The sequence below is a fragment of the Hyla sarda genome, chromosome 1, assembly GCF_029499605.1.
Source record: "Hyla sarda isolate aHylSar1 chromosome 1, aHylSar1.hap1, whole genome shotgun sequence".
In the NCBI taxonomy this organism is placed as follows: Eukaryota; Metazoa; Chordata; class Amphibia; order Anura; family Hylidae; genus Hyla; species Hyla sarda.
The window spans coordinates 237,319,157-237,344,604 of record NC_079189.1 but is presented as its reverse complement, the minus strand read 5'-3'; the positions used below and the strand labels follow the sequence as shown (position 1 = coordinate 237,344,604).

At 43.7% G+C, this 25,448-nt stretch overlaps 1 protein-coding gene across 8 annotated transcripts in view; it reads right to left on the bottom strand.

Moving 5' to 3' along the window:
* The window catches only part of PSD3 (pleckstrin and Sec7 domain containing 3), a 574,055-nt gene that overhangs the window by 99,966 nt on the left and 448,641 nt on the right, over window positions 1-25,448 (bottom strand). For all 8 annotated transcript variants that reach the window (XM_056569232.1, XM_056569241.1, XM_056569238.1 and 5 more), the window contains one exon: window positions 23,125-23,168. In XM_056569232.1, coding sequence (XP_056425207.1) covers window positions 23,125-23,168 — 44 coding nt within the window. The remainder of the gene's footprint in view (window positions 1-23,124; window positions 23,169-25,448) is intronic.

Below are 25,448 nucleotides of genomic sequence, written 5' to 3'. Positions count from 1 at the left end.
ATGGAGATGGATCAATCAGTGTAAAAGATCAGTTAATGCAATATTATAGCCCCTTATGGGAGCTATAATATTGCATAAGAAAAGTGTAAAAAAAATCATTAACCCTTTCAATTATCCCTTCCCCTAATAAAAGTTTGAATCACCCGGCATTTCCAAGAATAAAAAAACACAGTGTAAATAAAAATAAACATATGTGGTAACGCCGCGTGCGGAAATGTCCGAATTATAAAAATATACCGCTTTTTAAACCGCACGTTCAATGGCGTACGCGCAAAAAAAATTCCAAAGTCCAAAATAGCGCATTTTTGATCACTTTTTATACCACATAAAAGTGAATAAAAAGTACCGCTGGTACCGCTAAAAACTTCAGATCACTGTGCAAAAAATGAGCCCTCATAGCGCCCTGAACACAGAAAAATAAAAAAGTTATAGGGGTCAGAAGATGACCATTTTAAACGTATACATTTTCCTGCATGTATTCATGATTTTTTTCTGAAGTGATGCAAAATCAAACCTATACAAGTAGGGTATCATTTTAACCGTATGAATCTACAGAATAAAGATAAGGTGTAATTTTTGCCGAAAAATTTACTGCGTAAAAACGGAAGCCCCCAAAACTTACAAAATAGTGTTTTTTCATCAATTTTGTCGCACATTTTCCCGTTTCACCCTAGATTTTTGGGTAAAATGACTAATGTCATTACAAAGTAGAATTGGTGACACAAAAAAATAAGCCATCATATAGAATTTTAGGTGAAAATTTTAAAGAGTTATGATTTTTTTAAGTTAAGGAGGAAAGATTGAAAATGAAAAAACAGAAAAAGCCCGGGTCCTTAAGGGGTTAAAGAGCATAAGAACAATCTATGAGCTGTTATAATCTGGAAATGTAATTGTAAAAAGACTCTCAACCTCCTCAATAAATCAGCGTCTAGATTAAAAGTATGTTCAGCCTAGCAGAATATCACAGTTAATTTGCTTGGGTAATATTGATTTTGATTAAACAAATGTTGCGAATAAACCAATATTGCCTTAATATAGAACACATCTTGTACAAATGATTTGTAATGGATCATTTCCTTCCATAAAAACATTTATCGGACTCAAAAACTAGTAGTTAATTTTTATTAAGGCCCATGCAAAAAGCAGTGCCATGTGTACAGAGCCTGTACATGCCACACTTGTTGTTTCCTTACAGATTTGTACAGAAACTCAAAGAATTAAAAAAAAAAAAAAAAAACACAACAACAACAACAAAAAACACTATGTATGCCATGTAGGAGGCATGCGAAGGTATGGTAAAGGCCCATGCATGGAAGTCTTAAAGGGGTTATCCAACATAAGGGGAATTTAGTAATTAAGTGACTTGTTTTTGGGAACTTGCTTCTTCTGGTTTCTGTTGCATCCCTAGACTACAATCCCAAGGAACCATTGTTTTTAGATGGGAAGTGACTAATTTCCCTCTCACACATTGGTCACCTGACCCATTGCAGCACAACCATGCTCCCTGTGATCACATGACCTGCCCAACATCACCTGACACACAAGCTCTGGATCTGCAGATAACTAATATAGTAACATAGTTCATAAGGTTGAAAAAAGACCAGAGTACATCAAGTTCAACCTATAACCCTAATGAGTCCCTACTGATTTGATCCAGAGGAAGGTAAAAAAAAACTCATACTCAAGGTAAAAATTCCTTCCCGACTTCAAATATGGCAGTCAGAATAAATCCCTGGATCAACGTTCTGTCCTTATAAATCTAGTATTCATAACCAGCGATGTTATTATTCTCCAAAAAATGCATCCAGCCCCTTTTTAAATTATTTTACAGTGCCGAGGGGGATCCTGAGGAAGTACTAACAGGTGATTTGCGGCGATTCCGTGTCATCTGGGTCCCGTACAGTACTGTTGCCACCTTCCAGTACAGCTGTGATTGGGGGGCTGTAGCGACCGCACCAATCACGGCAATATGATGAGGGGGGAGGTGGGTAAAGGCGCACGTTGCTCCGTTCTGCTCACCATTACTGTGAGATCTGGTGTGCAGGATGGAGCCCCGTGCTGCCATCTCCCCCCTCATAGTTAAAAAAGTGCCCCCTTTATGTGGCCCCTTGGCACAGAAAGCAGTCAGGGGCAATTTTTAGTCTTTTTTTTTGGCTTACCATCTGTAGGTGTCCGCAGCACCTTTAGCTGCATGACCCCAGCCCTACAGGGTCACTGCAATCAGCCTCCAGCGTTTTTTCGGGGGCGCAGACCTTTTTTTATTTCGCTAAACGTGTGGCCGACAGAGTGGTCCGACAGAGTTAGCAAAAGCCCACCCGCCCGTTTTTTTGTGGTGAAGACACTTTTTCAGGGATTAACCTCTTAAGGACGCAGGGCGTATGGATACGCCCTGCATCCCGAGTCCTTAAGGACGCAGGGCGTATCCATACGCCCGTGGGAATTCCGGTCCCCACCGCTAGCCGGTTGGGGACCGGAGCCGGATGCCTGCTGAAATCGTTCAGCAGGCATCCCGGCATATCGCCCAGGGGGGTCATTATGCCCCCCCATGTCGGCGATCGCCGCAGGTCGCTGGACAATTCAGTCCAGCGATCTGTGGCGATTCCGGGTCAATCTGATCTCCAGTGACCCGGTGACCCGGAATTACTGGCTGTTCGGGGCCGTCTCTGACGGCCCCGAACAGCCAGAGCCTGCAGGGGTGAGGTGGCACTGGTGCCACCTCACGATCGCCCTGATTCGTCGGCCGGATTACCGGCCGACCAATCAGGGCGCCTGCTGCGGGCGTCACTCCCGCACCCGCTCCGCCCCTCTTCCGGAGGGCGTGAGCGGGTGCGGGAAGACGACCCCTGGTGCTGGGGACCCCGATCCCCGGCGTCCATGTTGGGATCGAGGCCCCAGGAGCGACGGCGGCGGCGAGGGACAGTCCTGCGACGGAGCAGCAGCAGGAGGTGAGTTACAGCCTCCTGCTGTTGCTTAGCAACAGCTCCCAGCATGCAAAAAGGGCATGCTGGGAGCTGTAGTTATGCAACAGCAGGAGGCAGACCACCACAACTCCCAGCATTCCCTTATGGGCATGCTGGGACTTATGGTTTTGCAACAGCTGGAGGCACATTTTTTCTATGGAAAACTGAACCTTCAGTTGTTGTATAACTACAACTCCCAGCTTGCACAAACAGCTAAAGTGCATGCTGGGAGTTGTAGTTGTGCATCTGCTGGTTGCATAACTACAACTCCCAGCATGCCCGTTGGCTGTCGGTGACTGCTGAGAGTTGTAGTTTTGCAACAGCTGAAGGCACACTGGTTGTGAAACTTAGAGTTTTTTTTTTACCTAACTCAGTGTTTCACGACCGGTGTGCCTCCAGCTGTTGCAAACTACAACTCCCAGCAGTCACCTTACACCATGCACTGTACATGCTGGGAGTTGTAGTTTTGCAACAGCTGGAGGCACACTTGTTTTGAAACACTGAGTAAGGTCACAAACTCCGTGATACATAACCAGTGTGCCTACAGCTGTTGCAAAACTAAAACTCTCAGCATGTACAGTCTGTCAGCGCATGCTGGGAGTTGCAGTTTTGCAACAGCTGGATGTCCCCCCCCCCCCCCCCCCAATGTGAATGTACAGGGTACACTCACATGGGCGGAGGATTACAATAAGTATCGGGCTGCAAGTTTGAGCTGCAGCAAATTTTCTGCAACAGCTCAAACTGCCAGCGAGAAACAACTGTGAACCCCCGCCTGTGCGACTGTACCCTAAAAACACTACACTACACTAACACAAAAAATAAAATAAAAAGTAAAAAACACTACGTATACACATACCCCTACACAGCCCCCCTCCCCTCTCCAATAAAAATGAAAAACGTCTGGTACGCCACGGTTTCCAAAACGGAGCCTCCAGCTGTTGCAAAACAACAACTCCCAGTATTGTCGGACAGCCGTTGACTGTCCAGGCATGCTGGGAGTTTTGCAACAGCTGGAGGCACCCTGTTTGGGAATCACTGGCGTAGAATACCCCTATGTCCACCCCTATGCAATCCCTAATTTAGGCCTCAAATGCGCATGGCGCTCTCACTTTGGAGCCCTGTCGTATTTCAAGGCAACAGTTAAGGGTCACATATGGGGTATCGCCGTACTCGGGAGAAATTGGGCTTCAAATTTTGGGGGGTATTTTCTGCTTTTACCCTTTTTAAAAATGTAAAGTTTTTGGGAAAAGAAGCATTTTAGGTAAAAATGTTTTTATTTTTTTTTACATATGCAATAGTCGTGAAACGCCTGTAGGGTATTAAGGTTCACTTAACCCCTTGTTACATTCCCTGAGGGCTCTAGTTTCTAAAATAGTATGCCATGTGGGGTTATTTTGCGGTCCTGGCACCATAGGGGCTTCCGAAATGCGGCATGCCCCCAGAGCAAAATTTGCTTTCAAAAAGCCAAATGTGACTCCTTCTCTTCTGAGACCTGTAGTGCGCCAACAGAACACTTTTCACCCCCATATGGGGTGTTTTCTGAATCGGGAGAAATTGGGCTTCAAATTTGGGGGGTATTTTCTGCTTTAACCCTTTGTATAAATGTAAATTTTTTGGGAAACCAAGCATTTTAGGTACATTTTTTAAATTTTTTTTACATATGCAAAAGTCGTGAAACACCTGTAGGGTATTAAGGTTCACTTTACCCCTTGTTACGTTCCCTGAGGGGTCTAGTTTCCAAAATGGTATGCCATGTGGCTTTTTTTTTTGCTGTCCTGGCACTATAGGGGCTTCCTAAATGCGGCATGCCCCCAGAGCAAAATTTCCTTCAAAAAAGCCAAATGTGACTCCTCTTCTGAGACCTGTAGTGCGCCAGCAGAGCACTTTTCACCCCCATATGGGGTGTTTTCTGAATCGGGAGAAATTGGGCTTCAAATTTTGGGGGGTATTTTCTGCTATTACCCTTTTTAAAAATGTAAAACTTTAGGGAAACCAAGCATTTTAGGTAAAAATTATTATTTTTTTTTTTACATATGCAAAAGTCGTGAATCACCTGTGGGGTATTAAGGTTCACATTACCCCTTGTTACGTTCCCAGAGGGGTCTAGTTTCCAAAATGGTATGCCATGTGGGGTTTTTTGCTGTTCTGGCACCATAGGGGCTTCCTAAAGGTGACATGCCCCCCAAAAACCATTTGTCGCTCCTTCCCTTCTGAGCCCTCTACTGCGCCCGCCGAACACTTTACATAGACATATGAGGTATGTGCTTACTCGAGAGAAATTGGGTTTCAAATACAAGTAAAAATTTTCTCCTTTTTACCCCTTGCAAAAATTCAAAAATCGGGTCTACAAGAACATGCGAGTGTAAAAAAGGAAGATTGTGAATTTTCTCCTTCACTTTGCTGCTATTCCTGTGAAACCCGTAAAGGGTTAAAACGCTTACTGAATGTCATTTTGAATACTTTCAGGGTGCAGTTTTTATAATGGGGTCATTTATGGGGTATTTCTAATATGAAGACCCTTCAAATCCACTTCAAACCTGAACTGGTCCCTGAAAAAAAGCGAGTTTAAAAATTTTGTGAAAAATTGGAAAATTGCTGCGGAACTTTGAAGCCCTCTGGTGTCTTCCAAAAGTAAAAACTCATCAATTTTATGATGCATATATAAAGTAGACATATTGTATATGTGAATAAAAAAAAAAATTATTTGGAATATCCATTTTCCTTACAAGCAGAGAGCTTCAAAGTTAGAAAAATGCAAAATTTTCAAATTTTTCATCAAATTTGGGGATTTTTCACCAAGAAAGGATGCAAGTTACCAAAACATTTTACCACTACGTTAAAGTAGAATATGTCACGAAAAAACAGTCTCGGAATCAGAATGATAACTAAAAGCATTCCAGAGTTATTAATGTTTAAAGTGACAGTGGTCAGATTTGCAAAAAATGGCCGAGTCCTTAAGGTGAAAAAGGGCTCAGTCCTTAAGGGGTTAAAGCGTCTTTTTTTATTTTATTTTTTGCACCTATAGAAGGTCCGTGCCACCAGTAGCAGGCCTGTGCTGCGTGGACGGACCGTACCTGTGTGTGCGGCCTGCCCCACCTTCAGTGATTTATCACTGAGTTCAGGCGGGTGCTTTTTTCGGGTTTTAATAGTTTTTTATTTTTATTTATTTTGTAATTTTTTTTTGTGTGGGGGTCTGTGTACTTGCCACCAGCCACTGTACTGACTTTCTGCGCCCCCTGCTGCCACCAAGCGCACCACTGATTAGGTAAATGCTTTTTTTTTGGCACAGGGCTTTTTGCGCTAGTCTTTTAAAAAAAAATTATTATTTTTTTTTTTTTTTTAGTTTAGTTTTATTTAAAATTTTTGTTCTTAGGGTGGGTTAGTTAGTCAGGTTAGGGCAGGAAGTCTCCCACCACATGAGGCGCACACACACCAATAAAGTTTTCCCCCACATATATATACTTCACCCCTCATTAGAGTAGGGAAATGGCCTGCAGGGCATTTTCAGTGGAGAAGGCATATGCCTTACTTGCCTCCGACTCTGAAAGCGCCACAGAGGACGAGGAAGGTCCCACCTTCCTTATTTCCTTGTCCTCCTCATCATCTTCTGATGATGAGCCACCAAGGGCCATGCGAGGCCGCAAACCTCCTCTGCTCCTGACCCTATGCCCCATGTTAGTATGAGTCCACCTGGCATTCATACTAGTCAAGCCCCCCCCCCCCCAGCCAAGTTTACTGGTGCCCCATACCAGCGAACTTGTCTGGACTCAGCCAGCGGACCACGAGCCCGTGATTCCTGAGTTTGTTGGCGACTCAAAATTGACATCATGTGTTCAATGAAATTGACTATTTCAGTTTTTTTTCAGTGACTACTTTGTCAATTTGATGGTTGACCAGACGAACTTGTATGCCCAACAGTTCTAACACGCAAACCCGGGCTAATTTTTTAGCTAGACCCAATGAGTGGTACCCAGTCAATGCAGCCAAAATGAGGGCTTTTTGGGGCCTCGTGCTGCATATGGGCCTAGTTAAAAAAAAACAGTGTCAGGCAATACTGGAGTGGGGACGTCCTCTACCAGACCCCGCTCTACAGTATGGCCATGGAATGTCCCCGGTTCGAGGCCATTCGGAAATATTAGCATTATGCTGATAATGCGGCATGTCCCCCACAAAGTGATCCCTGTATAAAATCAGGCTGGTCATCAATCACTTCGGGGACAAATTTTGGGAGGCCTATGTCCCTGGGCGGGAGGTCACTATTGAGGAGTCTCTTATCAGCTTCAAGGGGAGACTCAGCTTCCGGCAATACATCCCAACTAAACGAGCGCGGTATGGCGTGAAGATGTATAAACTTTGCGAGAGTACCTCTGGGTACACTTGCAAGTTTATGGTGCATGAGGGATGAGATTCCCTTATTGAACCCCCAGAATGTCCCCCCACTCTGGGTGTTAGCGGGAAAATCGTTTGGGGCCTTTTGCACCCATTGCTAGTTAAAGGTTACCACCTTTACGTGGATAACTTTTATACTAGTATCCCTCTCTTCACATCCCTCGCCACCAGATTCATGGTCGCTTGTGGGAAAGTCAGGAAGAATCAAAGAGGCCTTCTGCCCCATCCCCTACATGCTCCTATCCCCTGGGGCGAGTCCCGTACCTTTTCCCATGAAAACCTGGATCATCCGGGCCTCTGCATTAAAAACTGCTTCAGTGAGTATCACACTTCCATGTAGCACAAAATGTTTAATCCTTTTCCCTAATTTTAATTCCCCAGAATTTTACTCCAATGTACCAGTCCAGAGTACATTGTCTTCCAAAGTTTAAAACCAAAACACCCCCCTCCCCCCCGATAATATTGTGACGAGACCAGGGTTGCCCACCTGCTGCCTTTGGACTATGGCCCTGGGAGATTGGGCCCTTTAAAAACAGTATTCAGCCATACCAGAGTGTATGTCACTCATTCTGGCCTTTAAATACAGTGGGGTCATTCGGTACTTTCCCTGTGTGAGCGGTGATACCCCAGATAGCTATGCCATGGAGCCCATTCATATAATGAAAGACTATGGGAAAGACTTTAGCTCCATGGCAATTGAACTATATGTGTGTGGTCTGAGCACCATTTGATAATGTGCGCTCAGACCTAAGCTATCTGGGGATATGTTGCATGTATATGTTTTATGTAGTAATTGTGGCATTGTGTAGTTTTGTCTTTTTGCAACCATGTGCTCAATGGAGTCTGCCTCTATCCCTGGGAGATAATTGGATTTCTTCGTCCTGGAAAATAATTGGATTTCTTCCCAGTTGTCTGAGGTATAGAGAGGAGGGAGGTATGGGTAAAGCGTGAAGGGCTTATGTTGAATCCACTGCGATTGGCTACTGTCCACTATGTTCTACAGTCTTCCATCAGGTCCCCTAGGGGAGTGTCCACCTGGTGGAGACCTGCATAAATACCGGGCAGGCAGCCCCATTAAAGTCCGACCACTGCTTGACCCTCAACACAGAGCCTTGTCTCGTTCTTGGGGGGATTCACTGTATGCTGATAGGGACTGACTGCCAGGAGTGTAAGCCGCTTAGGAGCTTTTCCTGTTCGTCTGCTAGCAGCTATTCGTGAGGTTCCAGTTTGGAGTGCTATTTTGTATCCAGTTCGGGAGTTTGGAGTGCTACCTTATTCCCTTGTATGCAGTTCGGGAGTTAGGTGTTCTGCAGTAGCTGTGCCTGTCTCTCAGAAAGGGGCATATCGCCTAAACGGATTTTAACCCCTTTTATGCTGAAACGGTCCGTTACAAATATCTTTCCCCCTCCCAAATAAAAAATGGGTCATGGGACACAGAGTCAACAGCATTGGGGTTTTGCAGTTTCTTCAGATGTGCAGCGCTTTCTCCCCACCTGAGCAGGGTGCACATTTGAGGTAACAGGTTAGGGATGGCCACACACTTCACATTCCCAGAATGATGATTCAGAGCATAGGGTTTGGGGCGCGCATTATTTTTACTTTCGGCTATTCTCTGGGTGATCATTCTGGGAATTGGCATATCAGTATTAAAATTGCAATTTTCATCCATCCCCCACCCCCCCCCCCTCCCATAGTACACTTCATCCATTCCTGGAAAATAAATTTAGGGAACACCCGTCTGTTACAAATGTCTACTTCACCCCTATACACCTTGCCTAGGGGGTGTATTGTTTGTAACAGGCTCACATGTGGGGTGTTCCTTTCTTGTATTTTCCTCTGAATGTATGTAACCGTTAGGTCTGTAAGAAACATCGGACTGGGGGCGTGGCTTGGATGGCTAACTGAGAGGGCGTGGCTTGGATGGCTAACTGAGAGGACGTGTGCCTGGCGAGCTCCCGCTATCCTGACATAATCCTTCACTTATCCCTGCCATCCTGTCCTTTAGCGCTGCCTAACTGCCCTCATTGTGCCCCCTGTACCTGTTGGAGCATTTTGAGGGGTCTCTTTCCAGTGCTGCTGCCTTCTTCGGGCCTCCCTGGACCCTCGGCGGGCGACTCTGCGGGCCTCTCCCATGGTGTGCATTGACTACTGGACTAACCTGTTTCCAGCCTTCTCGTGGATAGCCTGGCGGGGTGCGCAGCTCTCCTCCCACTCGGAGGGCTGCTGAAGACTCCGGGGATTCATCTGGGTGCCGGTGGCAGGGCCCTTACCTTCTCAGCCTGGGCGGCATCTTGGAGGGATTTCACGGCCTACGGGAGCTTCACTGTGCAACCACTGTTCCCGACGCCTACCTCGCGGCAACCGCCTCCTCCTGCTGTGTCCTCCCGGAACGTGCACCGGAGTGGTGGGAAGGACTGTGTATGCCGGCCCGTACCGCTGTGCTCCCCTCGGGGTCGAGCGCTGCGCAAGTGTGGAGATCAGGCGCCTCGGCCCACGTGGATACCGGTGGGTAGGTGAGGAATGCGCAACATACCACCGCACAGTGGACTTACTCTGAATGGCATGCTGTAAGGTACACTCCCCAGCCCTCATATCCCCTCTGATATATTCATACGGCGTGCCTCTTCGTTACCCACCTGTGCCCCTGTGCTGGACTGTGCATAGTCTCTGCTTTTTTCAACAATCCTCTTAACCCTTGCTGGACTGTGTACTGTCTCTCATACTGTGCCTGCCCGGAGGATCATTATTGTGCTTCTGGCTGTTAACCCCTGCTGGACTGTGTGCTACCCCTGCCCTCCAACTACATTTATACGGGTGATAATTATTGTGCATCTGGCTGTTAACCTCTGCTGGACTGTGTACTGCCTCTGCCCTCCAATTTGGATTTACACAGGGGATCATTATTGTGCGTCTGGCTGTTAACCCCTACTGGACTATGTGATACCTCTGCCCTCCAACTGCATTTACACAGAGGATCATTATTGTGCATCTGGCTGTTAACCCCTGCTGGACTGCCTCCAACTGTATTTGCCCAAGGGAATCCCTTTTTGTGCATCTGGCTGTTACCTCTGCTGGACTGTGTACTGTCTCTACCCTTCACCTGTGTCTGTACGGGGGTCCGTTTTTGTGCATTTGGCTGTTAACCCCTGCTAGATTGTGTGCTATCTCTGCTCCTCCACTAAGAGTGACCATTCCTGTACATCTGGCTGGTAACCCCTGCTATCCTGGACTTACCATCTTAGCAGTCCTATGGTCCGTAGAAACGGTAATAAGGAGGGTGTGTGCCCTTCACAGTCTGGGTCCGGACCCTCCTCTTCACAGCGCAATACTTCCACTATGCAGCAGGAGGTGGCGGCAAGACTGGAGAGGTTTGCCCTGAGACCCTCTTCCCCGGATTCTCCAGACCACAGACCGAAGCGATTGCCAATGGCCCCTGTGCTTCCTCCACCTGATCCCCTGGCAGATTATGGGACTATACTGCACTCGTCCACTGCTGCATCTCAAGTTCTTTTCCCTCCTACTTCACCTGAGCTGGCTGGAGCTGCTGGTCCTGTGCCACCTGGACCCTCTGCTGAAGCCACCCTGGCGGCTGTGTTTGCTGAAATACAATGCTGTAACCTGACTCACTCCCGTTTGACTTCTCAGGTTGGGACTGTACAAACGGATGTTTCTCTAATCCGGCATGACCTACAAAAAGTTAATGATCGTATTTCATCTGCGGAAGGTCGCATTAGTGATGTTGAGGATGCGGTTGTCCCCTTGGTCAGAGACTCTGTAAGTCATGGACAGGCCATTGCTTCTCTTCAAGCTAAGGCGGATGACATGGAAAACAGGCTCCATTGGAATAATGTGCAGATTATAGGAATGCCTGAAAAAGTGGAGGGGCAGAACTCTACTGAGTTTGTGGAGAAATGGCTGAAGGACTTATTTGGAGAATCTAATCTTACTCCCTTATTTGCAGTGGAGAGGGCTCACAGGGTCCCTACTAGGCCCCTACCTCCAGGGAGTCCTCCGAGGCCTATGTTGACAAAATGTTCATTTTCATGCTGCGCAAGTTTCTATGTCATAACTGATATGTCTGTCATTGTACTGTATGTTCCTGATATGGGATCGGTTTATACGATGCCAATTTCGGGAGTATGCTCGCTACAGTGTACGTCTTTCTCTCTGAGTTGTTTGGGTGTATGCTGATCCCACCTGCAATGTCTTCTGTCTTTTCAGTTCTCTTTATACATGTCCTCCTAAGCATTGTCTGGCATGTGTGCTTCAGTGCCCCTGGGTGCCATATGATGCGGCGATTCTGGCATGTGAGTTGGTGTTTTGTTTCTTGTTTGGTATGTGATTTGTCCACCAGATTGTACTCTGTCTGTGCTTCTGTTCTTAGGCCGTCCTCAATGTGTTTAGCTGTGTGCTTCATTGCTTATGGATGTCCACTAGATTGCGACGGTTTCCTCTGGATCATTGCTTGGTATGGCGAGTTTTAATAAGCTGAGTTGGAATGTGCAGGGCCTTGGTGATTCCTCTAAAAGATTTGCTGTGTTTAATTCGGCGAGACATCTACAACCTGCAATACTCTGTCTTATGGAGACCCATTTAACTGATGAGACCACCTCTGTGCTGCAGAGGGCGTGGGTGGGGCACTCGTTCCACTCTACTTTCTCCTCTCATGCTAGAGGAGTGAGTATCCTGATTCATAGAGCGATCCCCTTTAAAGCATTATCTACCTCAATTGACACAGAGGGCCGCTTTGTTTGTATACTTTGTGAGAGGTCTCGCCGAATGTTAATTATAGTTGGTGTCTATGTCCGTCCCCCCCCCCCCCTTACCATGGGTCTATTATACAACGTATATTGTCCATTATCTCTGGGCTTCCGGCTGCTCCGGTACTAATTTGTGGGGATTTCAATCAATTTCTGGATGCTTCTTTAGAAAAATTTTGGGGGGTGCAGGCTTCTCCTCTGTCCAGGCCCATGGGTCTGGCACAGATCTTGGGGGAGGTGGGTTTGGTAGATCTGTGGCGCCATCGCAATCCATCTGGGAGACAGTACTCTTGTTTTTCTGCTTCTCACAGGACACTCTCTAGAATTGATCTAGCTATCGGGAACTCAAGTATGGCTAGTATGGTGCGCGAGGTGGAGTACATGGCTAGGGGTTTATCGGACCACTCTCCTCTCCGTCTTAGGATTCAGGTGGTAGATTGGTCTGGGGGGGGGGGTCGCTTGCTGTGGAGGCTGAACCCGTTCTGGCTGCAATTACTATCTACTTCAGAAATAGTGACTGCTGAGCTGCGTGACTTTATTTCTATAAATGCTGGATCGGCTTCGGCCTCTGTGGTGTGGGACTCCCTCAAGGCGTTCCTGCGTCGTCTCTTCGTTAGGGACATTAGTACTCATAAGAACATGACCAGAGATAGGGGAGAACGGTTGAGGCAAACGGTGGTTTTGGCGGAAAGTACGTATATTCGGACCCCTACTGATGCCTTACAAAGTGAATGGGTTCAAGCTCAATCAGGTTATAAACAATTTATCGAGGAAACTGCTGAACATAAGCGCTTCTTCGTGAAACAATGTTACTTTGAGAGTGAGGAGGGCACGGGCAAGTTGCTTGCTTCCATAGCTAGGGCCCAGCAGGGGGTGGCTTATATAGGATGTCTTCGAGATTCTGGGGGACCGGAGGTGACGGATGATGGAGGGTGATGCTGGAGTTTTATAACGATACTTACTCTTCTAAGACCGTGTGTACCTCCTCTGAACTAGTTGATTATTTAAGGGGTGTTTCGCTCCCGTCTCTATCTCCAGATCAGAGAGGCGAGCTGGACTCACCCCTCACTCTGGCAGAGTTGGAGGCAGCTCTAAAAGACTCTGCAAATGAAAAATCTCCGGGCCCTGATGGCTTCCCTAGCGAGGTTTATAAAAAAATTTCAAGGTATTTTATTGCCACAGCTGTTGCGGGTGCGGGTTTAATTAGGTCCTCGGTGGATGTTGTAGGCTTCCGGTATGATTTAATGGAGGAGAGGGTGGCACTCTATGCGGACGTTATGCTGCTGTTTCTGGGAGATACTGCTCACTCACTGGCACCAATTATGAAGTTGATCTCAGACTTTGGTTCCTATTCCGGTCTGTTGATCAACTGGGATAAGTCGGTACTAATGCCACTTGATCCGTTGCCTCCTATCCCTCTGTTAACTGAGTCCAACATCCAGGTTGTTACTCACTTTAAGTATTTGGGGATCCAGGTGACTCCCTCGGTACATGACTATCTGCAGTGTAAACTGATTCCTCTTCTTGATAAGAGTGCACGAAAGGTTGCAGTCTGGACTAAGCTGCCCCTGTCGGTTGTTGGGCGTACCAATTTAGTGAAGATGGTGTTAATGTCTCAGCTTTTATATGCTCTACAAAACTCCTCGGTATGGATTGCGATGGTCTATTTTCACAGAATACAGCGACTATGTCGGCAGCTTGTTTGGGGGGGGGGGGGAAGCCGGCCAGGATAAGGTTAGAAACTTTGCAGAGGAGTAAGTCCTCTGGTGGGCTGGCACTTCCTAACCTGTGGATATACTACCTTGCTTCCCAATTACATCAAATTAGAAAATGGGCGGGAACAGCTACTACTGGTCCAGTGGGTAAGCTATTTATGGCCAAACATGTTGGGAGGATCCCATTGCACATTCTCGAAATTGGAGCACTTACTAGGCCTCCAGATGACTCTCCTACCACTAGATTACTCTGAAAATTATGGGGATAGGCCAAAAGTATTCTGGGCTTAGCGGGTTGCACCAAGTTTACTCCTCTATGGCATAACCCAGGGCTGCAGGAATTTTTCACCTTCCATGATGCTGTGTTTTGGGAGTCGAAAGGGCTGCATGCTCTTAATCAACTGTGTACTGAGGGGGTAGTTAAATTGTTTGGGCACCTTCAGGCTGAGTTTGAACTGCCTCGCTCCTCCTTTTTTAAATATTTGCAGATCCGACATGTCTTTGAGGTGCAGGGTAGGTCTGGCTCGCTGGAGATCCGGTCAAACGCAGTTCTGGAGTCGGTGGTTAATAAGAGGGAGTCGGCGGGTGTCATCTCCTGGTTATACCGGGAGCTACTGGGCTCCTATCATGATGGTTTCCCTCTGTTGGTGCGAGGAAAATGGGAAACTGATTTGGGTCCCTTGTCTGATGATGACTGGTCTACCCTTTTAGCCCTAACTCCTTATTTGTCTCTCTCTGAGACAAATTGCTTGTCTCAGTTCTATCTGTATCCTCCATAGGATAGGTATAAGATCTGACTCTGCATGCCCTAGGTGCGGTCAATTAAATGCTCATTTAATACATATGATGTGGGACTGTCCCCACCTGGTCTCTTATTGGAGAGAGGTGCTACTCCTAATTCATAGGGTGTATGGAATTACTTTATCTTTAACCCCTAGGGTGTGTATTCTGTGGCTTATTGGGTGAGATTCTGAACCCTCTGGTGTTGAGATTGGGATGTTACGAGTGTTGTACCAGGTAAGGAAGTTAATTGCCCAATACTGGATTAGAGCAAGTCCCCCCTCCATTGTGGATTTAACTGTCCGGCTGTCGCTCATTGTGCATTTGGAAAAGGGTATATATGAGAAAAGGAAAGCTAATCGTAAATTCCAGGTGGTTTGGGGACCGTGGTTGAATGCTTTTGATGGACAATCTGATAATCATTAATAGGGTATCTCCTCTGACTGGATGGCTGTGAGGATGGAGTGGAATGGGAGCTATTGCTCCGCTTGAGTGGTGCCTCGTGTTCAGTGACCTGCTATATGTCCGTGCTGTCTCTCCTTTATGTTTCCGATTATGTCCGCATGGCCTCCTACAGAATCGATTTGGGGTTCATATATTGTCATACGTCTTTTTATCGCGGTGCTTTCTACTAATGGACGGCTTCTTTGTTGTTCTTTTTGTAGTCGTTTGGTGGACAAAGGGTTGGGGTGTATGTCTCTGGGGTGGGGGTGGGACTGTTGGGGTGGTGGGTGGATCTGGGTGTTTGATGATGTATGGGTATTTGTTGTTAAAATTGTAAAATTTTTAATAAAAATATCTGATTTAAAAAAAAAAAAAAGAAACATCGGACTAAAATGCAAAGAGTCATGAGCTCTGTCGTATTTCCAGGCGGCAATTCGGAGTCACATGTTAGTTGTTCCCAGAAAGATGTGGCACAGCATAGGTTGAAAATTGCAATTTTCAAAAGCTACCATTCATCCATTCCTGGAGAATAAATTTAGGAAACACCCGTGCATTCAAAATGTCCTCTTTACCCCTATACCCATTCCTCAGGGTGGGTACTTTCTGTAATGGTGCCACATGTGGGTGTTTCTTTTTTGTATTTTCCTCTGAATGTATGTAACCGTCAGCTACTGATATGCCATAGAGGCCTCAAATGCAAACAGACCTCTAAGTTTCTACTTTTTTTTGGGGGGGGGGGGGAAACGCCAAGAAAAACGCCAATTCTGCTGCATGCGTTTTTTTCAGCCAAAAAACACTGTGGCCAGATGTTAGCTGTAAATCTATGAAAAATCGCGAAATATTTTTTCACTTGCCGTTTTTCAGTTTGGCGGTTTTTTCACTCTTTTTTGGCGCTTTTCAGCTTCTTGAAGGTTTTGCTAAATCGCAGCATGTTGAGCCACTGGCGTTTTTTTTCCCTGAAATCGTGGTGTTTTTCTCACATAGAAGTCTATGGGAGAAAAAGAAATGGCAAGAAAAACGCCATGTGGGTTTTAACTTTGGACTTCGAAAATCCAAAAAAGTGATGGAGATACCTTTTTTAATAATATTTCGTAGGGTACCATTAAAACAAAATTCTAAAAGAAATACAGTAGTGATGAAAAAAGTTTTTATTTAAATTTATGTGGGCGAGCAGGGCATTAATCTATATCCAACAATAATAAAAATGTAGTGTGTGTGTGTTTTTCACTTTTTATTCTTTATTTTTTAGGTAGTACTACTACTCCCAGCATGGACAACACTGTTGGGAGTAGTAGTACCTGTACTAATTGATGGATCGCCCCAGGTCCGTTGCGATCCTCCTGTATAATTTATAGATGCGCCGGCCGCTCTTCTATGGTCCCCTGCACTGACGTTCATATTTCCCGCAGAGAGCTGTGATCGGCCGGATGGTTCCAGCCAATCACAACTCTCTGTGGGAAATATGAATAGGTGCATATATACGTCAGTGCAGGGGACCAGAGAAGAGTGGCCGGCCGCATCTATATATTATACAGGAGGATCACAGTGGGTGTCAGGAGTGACATCCGCTGTGATCTTTCCTTAACTGCAGGTACTACAGCTCCCAACATGGAGCAGAGTGTGCTCCGTGATGAGAGTAGTAGTACCTGCAGTTAAGGACAGATCACAGCGGGTATCACTCCTGACATCCGCTGTGATAGTTCTTTCTATTGCAGAGATGTGGAGCGGCTCCATACAGCGCTTGCATCTCTGCTCTATACTCCGGCCAGTGATATGAAGAGAACATAACTTCATATTTCCCGCTGAGAGCGGTGATTGGCTGCCACCATCCGGCCAATCTCCACTCTGGGTGGAAAATATGAATGAGTGATGTTCTATGTATGGGCCATAAAGTACTAATGCTTCTGAACATGCACTCAATGGAATATTTACACTGTTATTGGCAATGCATTCTGCTTAAACTACAATAGACAGTCTCTGTCACCATCAAATTTACAGAATACAGACCACAAATAAACTGCACATGAGCATTCCGAATTCCTTCCATCCCTGTGGTTTATTACTGAGGTCATCCAATCCCCTAATGTGATCAATACCAGTATTTTTTTTATTTTTTTTGTTAAGAGTACCTCTCATGATCTCATTAAATTTTATAATCCTCCCAGTTCACTGCCCCCATCATGATAAACCACCCCCTGCCTTTATTTTTTAGTTTTCGACCTTGATATTGCTCTGTATTTTCTGCTCAATCAGATTCACAGACTGAGAAGGGGCATTCCCCAGCAGGTGTGACATTATCTGAAGCCATACAGAGGATAAATTCCTCCCTCACTCTGCCACACACAACCCAGAGCAGTTCAGTTTGTGAGATGAGCTCTGATTGGATAAGGCTGCACACACACCCCTCAGCATTTTCTGATTTTGGACTTCTGCCAGGCCAGCAGGAGTCTAAAGTCTGTGCCAGAGATGGGGGGGGGGGGGGGGGGAGAGAATGTGCTCTGGACAAGTAGGGAGACCCCTAGTGGCAGCTTTTTTAAACACAAATAAAACATAGAAAACTTCATTTAAAAAAAAAAAACTAAGTACATTTCTAAGATATTTTATTTACCATATCGAGTGCAATAGCAAAAATTTTTTTAATGACAGTGCCCATTTAACTATGTATTTTGATTAGCAGATTTTCATTCAGATAAATTATAGAACGTATACTGATTTAAATGGAATGTGGCATCAGAAGGTAACCTACTGTTTAAACCAAGTTTTAACGTTACACATTTAAAATAAAAATAAAAATTGGTATTTTTTTTTAATTTCCCATTTTGCTATTTTTAAGAGTACCTGTCACCAAACTAAACGTATAATATATTATTCCTTATGTAATTATAACACTTTGATTTTTACTTGCTGTTAAAATTCTTAACCTTTATATGTTTTTAATATGATAAAAAAAAAACAGACACTAGGTGGCTCTGTTCTGTTCCCTGCAAAATTCAAACAGTTAGTTTGGTCTCCTCCTGACCAGGCAGGAGACCAAACTCAGGAAGTGCATGCACGGCATGGCAAGACAGATCTCTCAGGCTTTAGTGACATTGCACCTGCTAAGGAACACCCACTTTCTCTTGCAGGTAGCTTACACAATCCGAGCAAGGGGAAAGGTATGATAGAGAGCTTGTTAAAGCTTGGAAACTTTTTTTTAAGGGCAAGAGGGGTGTAAGAAGTAGTTAGGGAATATAATCTGAATTAGTTTAGAAAATATGATTTGATGACAGGTACTCTTCAAATTATAAAACAATACTAAAATCTTTCGGATTTCAGTCTAGTCTAATATTAAGCTGAGACTTCCTGTTCTGTAGAGCAGTCTTCTCCTTATCATAGACAGTGAAAGGTGATACCAGTAGATAGATGCAGATTCCTGATGCACTGTGTACACTGCAGAATTTCTACAGCAGAAATTCCAATTCTGGACTCTACGGAAAACATGAACATGTTCATGCTGTCGGTGTAATTCCGCCCCACAAATGCATTGGGCACATGTCCGCGTTCATGGCCCTGATTCATTTTGGTGGAGCCTGCTGGACACGGAATCTCCTCTGGGCGGAAATTTTGTAGTGTGAAAGCATCCTTACTGTGGATTTTCCCTATTGACTTCATTCCATAACAAAATCTACACATATATTTTTCTTCTTCGTAGTTAGCATAATCTCCATCAAGAGCCAGAGCAACAAATCCAAAACAAAAAGTTCCACAAATGATAAACAGAGCAGCAGTAGATCATGCATTTACAGTATGTGATATTCACAGCTGAGGCTCCCCCTTCCCTGTGGAATGACCCCTAAGAAGGTCTCAGAACACGCCCAGTAATTATTCCCATTTGTATCAATGGGACAGTTCCTGTCTATTGTGCCTATATGCATGGGGCTTTCTGTATAGCAATCTATCTTTAAAACAGTTGGGGCAAGATGGCAGCCCCCATAATAATGTACAAAAAATTACAGTAAAAATCACAATGATAATGATTTAAATGGCTATTCTGACTCTTATTTTACCATTGTTTTTGTTATCATAATAAACAGTTAACTAATTTTCAATTACCTTATTTTATTAACGTGCCCTCCTAGGCCCTGCTCTAGGCGCAGTTAGGTAACCATGCTTTTTCATTCATCATAGAAACATCAAAGATGTCATGTACATTACATGAGCGTTTCTCTGCAAACTTCCCTAATGTACAGAACACCACACTATCAATCATATGCCGAACACTGCACTAGGTTAATAAACTAAGCTACTCAGCTTACGCCATTAAAGCGGTGACATAACATCAGCAACATGGGATGTGAGAACAGCAGGATGAGCCAGAAAAGAAGCACAAAAATACTGCATATAATACAGCTGCAGACACTATATAGCAAATTGTATGGTGCCTTTATTTCTTTTTCTTGAACCAAGAATATGCTTTCATAGTGTATATGACTACAATTCCATAATAAAGTCATTGAAATCCTCTATAACAGCATTTCCAAAATAGGGAGCCTCCATCTGTTGCAAAACTACAACTCCCAGCATTCCCAGGCAGTCAAAGGATGTCTGGGCAGGCTGGAGTATGTCGTTGTGCAACAGCTGGAGGCTCCTTGTTTGGGAAACACTACTTTATAATAAGAAAAGCCCCACAATGCACCCTCTGACTATAATACAGCCACACTGTATCCACTGAATATATTACTGCCACACCCTGTCCTCTCTGAAAAATGCCACATCCCACACCCTCTGTATATAAACTGGCCACACAGTGCAACCTAAATTCAACAGCTGAACATGCTCTGCCCTCTGAAAATGGTACTGCCAATGGTACTGCAGCTCCTTGCCATGCAGCTCATTCTGCCTTTCTGATTTAACCGTTTGGGGAACCAATTTCAGTACGAATTTAAGTTACATTTTCTGTTTTGCTGGTGAAGGTGAAGCAATTCCGCTAGTGCTCACCAATAAAAAACACAATAGCTTCATTAATAGTATTATACTTATAGAGCTATTAAATGCACATCACATGAAAGTTTTATATTTTGTGACGTTTAATAAAATTGTAGAGAAAATTATGTTCAGTTTATCATTTGTGGAACTTTTTGTTTTAGATTTGTTGCTGTGGTTCTTGATGGAGATTTTGCTAACTACGAAGAAGAAAAATATATGTGTAGATTTTGTTGTGGACTGAAGTCAATAGGGAAAATCCACTGTAAGGATGCTTGCACACTACAAAATTTCCGCCCAGAGGAGATTCCGTGTCCAGCAGGCTCCACCAAAATGAATCAGGGCTATGAAAGCGGACAATGCATTTGTGGGGCTGAATTACACCGACAGCATGAACATGTTCATGTTTTCCGAAGAGTCCAGAATTGGAATTTCTGCATTATAAGTTCTGCAGTGTGCACAGTGCATCAGGAATCTCCACCTGGAATGTCTCCAGGTGGAAATTCCATAGTATGCAAGTGGCCAAAGGCTAGGACTTCCAGCCTAAGGGTACGTTAACAAAAGCAGAATACCTGTGAACCTGGAGTGTGTTTCTCGCTGCGAGTTTGAATGGGGGCAGGCTCTTGACTTCAATGGGGTCTGCAGCAGATTTTACGCAGTGGAAATTCCACTGCCGAAAATCTGTTATGGACAGTCCGCAGAGAGCCTACCCCCATTTAAATTTGAAGCAGGAAAAACACAAGGAGTTCGCAAGTAAATCCACTGGTGTGAACATACCCTTAATCTACAGTGTTTCTGCAGCACAATTTCACATGCTGTGGATCTAAAATATGCACCACAAGTCAATTTATATAAATCTAAAAAAAAATTGCAGTGTTTGAACAATGGCCCTGATTGGTTATTATGGAAAAAATATGTCCAGTTTTTCCCTCACATATTTTGATAAATCAAGGCCAATAATACTACAAATCCCATCCACTTTGTTACTACCATAAAACGCTGCAGATTTTCCATTCTCCCTGTGTTCATCCTTTGTGAACATTTCTATGAGTGTAACAAGTGTTATAACAAAATACACTGACTGTTTGTTGGGCCTTGTGCTGTCCAGATCAGCCCCCAGTGATGAGGATGTCAAAAATAAAGTCAGTCACTTCCCCTTGTATACACTTTGTACATTTTGTTCAAAGGGGTTTGTAATAATTGTGTCACAAATCTGTTCTATGCATGTTTTTTTTTACCAAAATTCCAAGAGTGAATAATAATGCTGGTGGTCATATTCCCACTGGAAGTCCTTCCTCGTGCAGCAATATAGGCACCCTTTTATGTAGTGCTTGCATTTTGGATGCTTTATATTGAACCAATACCACTTTGAGTTTTCTGACTATTTTGCTGTTGATCTGCCAAGACTTAAGATTGAATATAATGCACATTTTGAACAGTAGAATTTTACCATCATCCACCCACAATTCAGCTATCAGGAATGACAGTGATTGTATATTATTATTACAGTGACCACCTACACAGCATTTGAGCAGCATATTCACAGAAACAGTGGTTGACTGAAAACCCTTATCCCACCCCACCTTGCAGTGGATATTGTTCTTTAAGTGCACATAAGAAGTAATTCACTGGCCACATTTGACCAGAGTACACTTTGAGCCATTTACTGGAGTGAACATTTGTGTCTCAAGTAAAAGAAAGGTGTTAGATACAGTCCCCCAGCATTTTCACACCACATATAAGTTGTAAAAAGAATAGAACTGTTCCAGTAGAACCTCTAACCTGAAAGTCTCCTATTGTAATAAGTGCCATTTATTATCAAAGCCAAGATGCCAACTACAAATAGTTGAAAAAGCTAAGCAGTCATGTGTTAAATATAAATAGACTTTGAATATCATAAAAATGCAAAAACATAAGATTTTAAAGAATTGGTACACAATAGGATAATTTAAAAGGTGATGTTTGTGATAGGAAGATAAAAAAAAACTATAAGATAGATACACACAAAAGTGTCCAAAAAGCTAATTTGTTGCTGTCCAGTGATACCATTAACTAAGAATTCCTATAAGACTAAAAATCTAATTTAAAATAAATCCTAGAATACAATCCTAGAGGGTAGATGAGTACCAGTTACTAAATTATTGAGAAAGGCGGAAATGATGAAAAGCGTATGTGGCAAAAATGTGGTCCAGTTTGCACCCCTCAAAAAAAGGCTTATATTTTCAGCAAGTTTTAGACATGTTTACGCCATGCATGACAATGGGCTGCGGCTTACTGAAAAGAAGCAGTGACTTAATTGAAATGCCCCATTTTATAGCACATATATATTGGTGTAAAAGGAAGTCAATCAGCAGATGCTGCCAACACTAGACAGACTTTAATGTACCAGATTTTTAAACTGTGCAAGTAACTGTCTAAGGTTACACTATCTAAGAATGATACAGTTTTGAATTATCTCCCCAAAAATGTTTTGAAAAAAGAACAAATATATCAACGATATAACTCAAGGTTCCTTATGTCATCCACTGTATGTATATGTTTATACAACTCCAGGGAAAGCCCTGACAGACAGGCGTCATATCATATGATCCTGTAATTGAGAATTGGGTAATTATAGGACAAAAAAGTGAAGGATATCCTTTATAATTCCTCATTATATGGTGAAAAGGCAGAAAGAAAAATCCCTCCTAACTTCCAGACTCCTTTCTAAAAATCAACCTGAACCTTGAGCATCACAGCATGTGTAAGTAGATTAATGACAAACGCCATGCAGTGTACTAATCTATTTAATCCTTTCTGAAGCTCATCCACAGCATCCCAATTACTTTTGGTAAACAACTATATAACTGTTTCCCCTTTAAGAAGAATTGAATAAAACATAATGAATACAATTGACAAAACAAAACACAGTTGACAAAACAATTACTTATTTCAGGACATATGACAAAAGGGGAAATTGTTGTAGCTATACCACTGCAAATGCAACCAGAAAGGTAGGTTCTTCATTCGAAGGAGCCAATACACCTAAATTTGTCCTCATTGAATACAGTATACTATAATTAAACATAAATGTTTAGGGATGTTAAGCTTTAATAATAAATATATGATACTTACGCAGCCCATTCTAGTTTTTCATTCTTAATAGAGTTGTACAGAGCCTACAAAGAGAAAACATTGTAACTTAGTAAATCTATAGAAATGACTATACATTGCATAATGAGTACAGTGATTACACGTAACATTACAATCACCTAATACTGTGTTGTTCCCCCTCATGCTGGAAAAAAGCAAAGTTGAGAAGTGAGCTGCGTAAGACCTCTGATGGTGTCTTGTAGTATCTGGCACAAAGATACCAGCAACAGATCTTGGCGAACATCCCAAAGATCCTTGATCAGAAGTTCTAAGGAATTTGGAGGCCTATCATTTTTGCACTGTGGCAGGGCACAGTATGTTGCTAAGAGGCCACTGGAAATAACACTGCTGTATTTAGCCTCTTGTCCGTTTTTAGGTAGGTGGTATGCACATGCCAAGGGTTCCCAGCATAACATTGCACAGAGCACCTAACTACCTTCAGTGGCTGATCTACTTCCCATAGTGCATCCCAGTGCCATCTCTTCTCCAACTCACAAGTAAAAAACAGAAACAGGTCGCACCTACTTCTGTTACTTCATGGTCCATTTCAGATGGTTACATGACCAAAGCATGGGGCTATCTGCAGTGACAGAGGTCAGGCACAGGCACCCTCCCTTGTCTGTGGCTACACAGCCCCATCCAAAAGAAACTGTGATCCATTGACACCATTCTGTCATGGCCAGCATCAATGAACCTAAAGCCATGTTCACAGGTCCAGATTTTTCATGCGGAATTCCACAGCAGCAGAGTGCAGTTGTTTTGAATGGGATTCTGCTGCACTGTGTACAGGCGGGATTTCCATGTCCGCAGAAAGAATTAACCTGTCCATTCTTTCTGTGGAATGTGCATGGAATGCACTACCGTCTATAAGAGATTTTCCGTGTGGACACTGCAGGCATATGAACATACCCTTAGTTTACCAGCTGAACTTCCTTGGACCACCTTTGGTAGGTATTGTATATCAGAAACTTCCCTCATGGCCTGCTGTGAGGCTAAGTTTCCACTTGGTTTTTTTCTGGCAGTTTTTGGTAATCTGCCACTGCAGTTTTTGAGCCAAAGACAGAAATGTATTCAAAAGGAATAGGACATATAAAGGAAGGACTTACACTTCTCCTCCCTTATGGATCCACTTCTGACTTTGTCTCAAAAACTGCCAGAAAAAAAAAACAAGTGGGAACTTAACCTTATGGAGATTTTCTGACCCAGTCGTCTAACATCACAATTAAGCCCTTGTCACAGTCCCTGATATTATCTGTCCATTTTAACTGCTCGCAAAATGTCAATTTTGAGAAATAACAGCTCACTTGCCTAATATATCCTACACTGATAATCAATGCTATTCACCTGTCTGTGGTTTTAATGTTAGGGCTGATGAGCATACACAGTATATAGACCATTAGAGATGAGCGGAGTACAGTGATTCGTCACGAACCTCACTGCTCGGTGGTTGCTGACTTTAGCCTGCATAAATGAGTTCAGCTTTCAGGTGCTCCGGTGGGCTGGAGACCCTCTCCTAGGACTCTATCCACCTTTTCCAGCCCACCGGAGCACCTGAAAGCTGAACTCATTTATGCAGGCTAAACTCAGCAACTGCCGAGACGAGGTTCGTGACAAATCAAATCACTGTAACTTCACTCATCTTTATAGACAATATTAGCAAGTCAAAGTGGGTCATTCTTAAATATATAACATATGTATATATCACTATATGTACACATGTTAAACTGAGCCTACTTTATGGAAACAACTTAGGTCTGAAAATTAAGAATATAATACTTTAGATTAAAGGCAATAATGCAAATACTGTATTTGAAAAGTAGGTCAAACTGAATTCATGTAGGAGAAGCCTAAACAAGTCACTGCACCAGCCATTACATTTCAACTTCAGCTAAAGCTACATTGCAGAATATGTTTTTTTTCTTCTTCAATGGAAATGTGTCAAGCCTAACATGAGGCACTAGCGTTTCGCAGCTATGCTACACACATATCATTATGGAGGGCACATTCATTAGAACCATCATCTGACAGGAAAAAGAATTCTTCCAGTCTGCTGCAAGCTTTCTGTAATATCACACATTCTATGCAGATTACGCCTCATTGACTTTTCCTGGAATGTGATTCTGCGCACTACAACACTGCAGTGATCCTGGTCTACTATGGATTATATAAAGGCCTTTTTATATTATGTTATGAACTTGTGGCATATGCAGGAATGAAAAAAGAAAGCTGACATTTCAATTCTCTAGAAAAATATGTTTTATGCCGTTATATGTTATTCTGACTCTACAAGGCGGAAGGAGCATCCT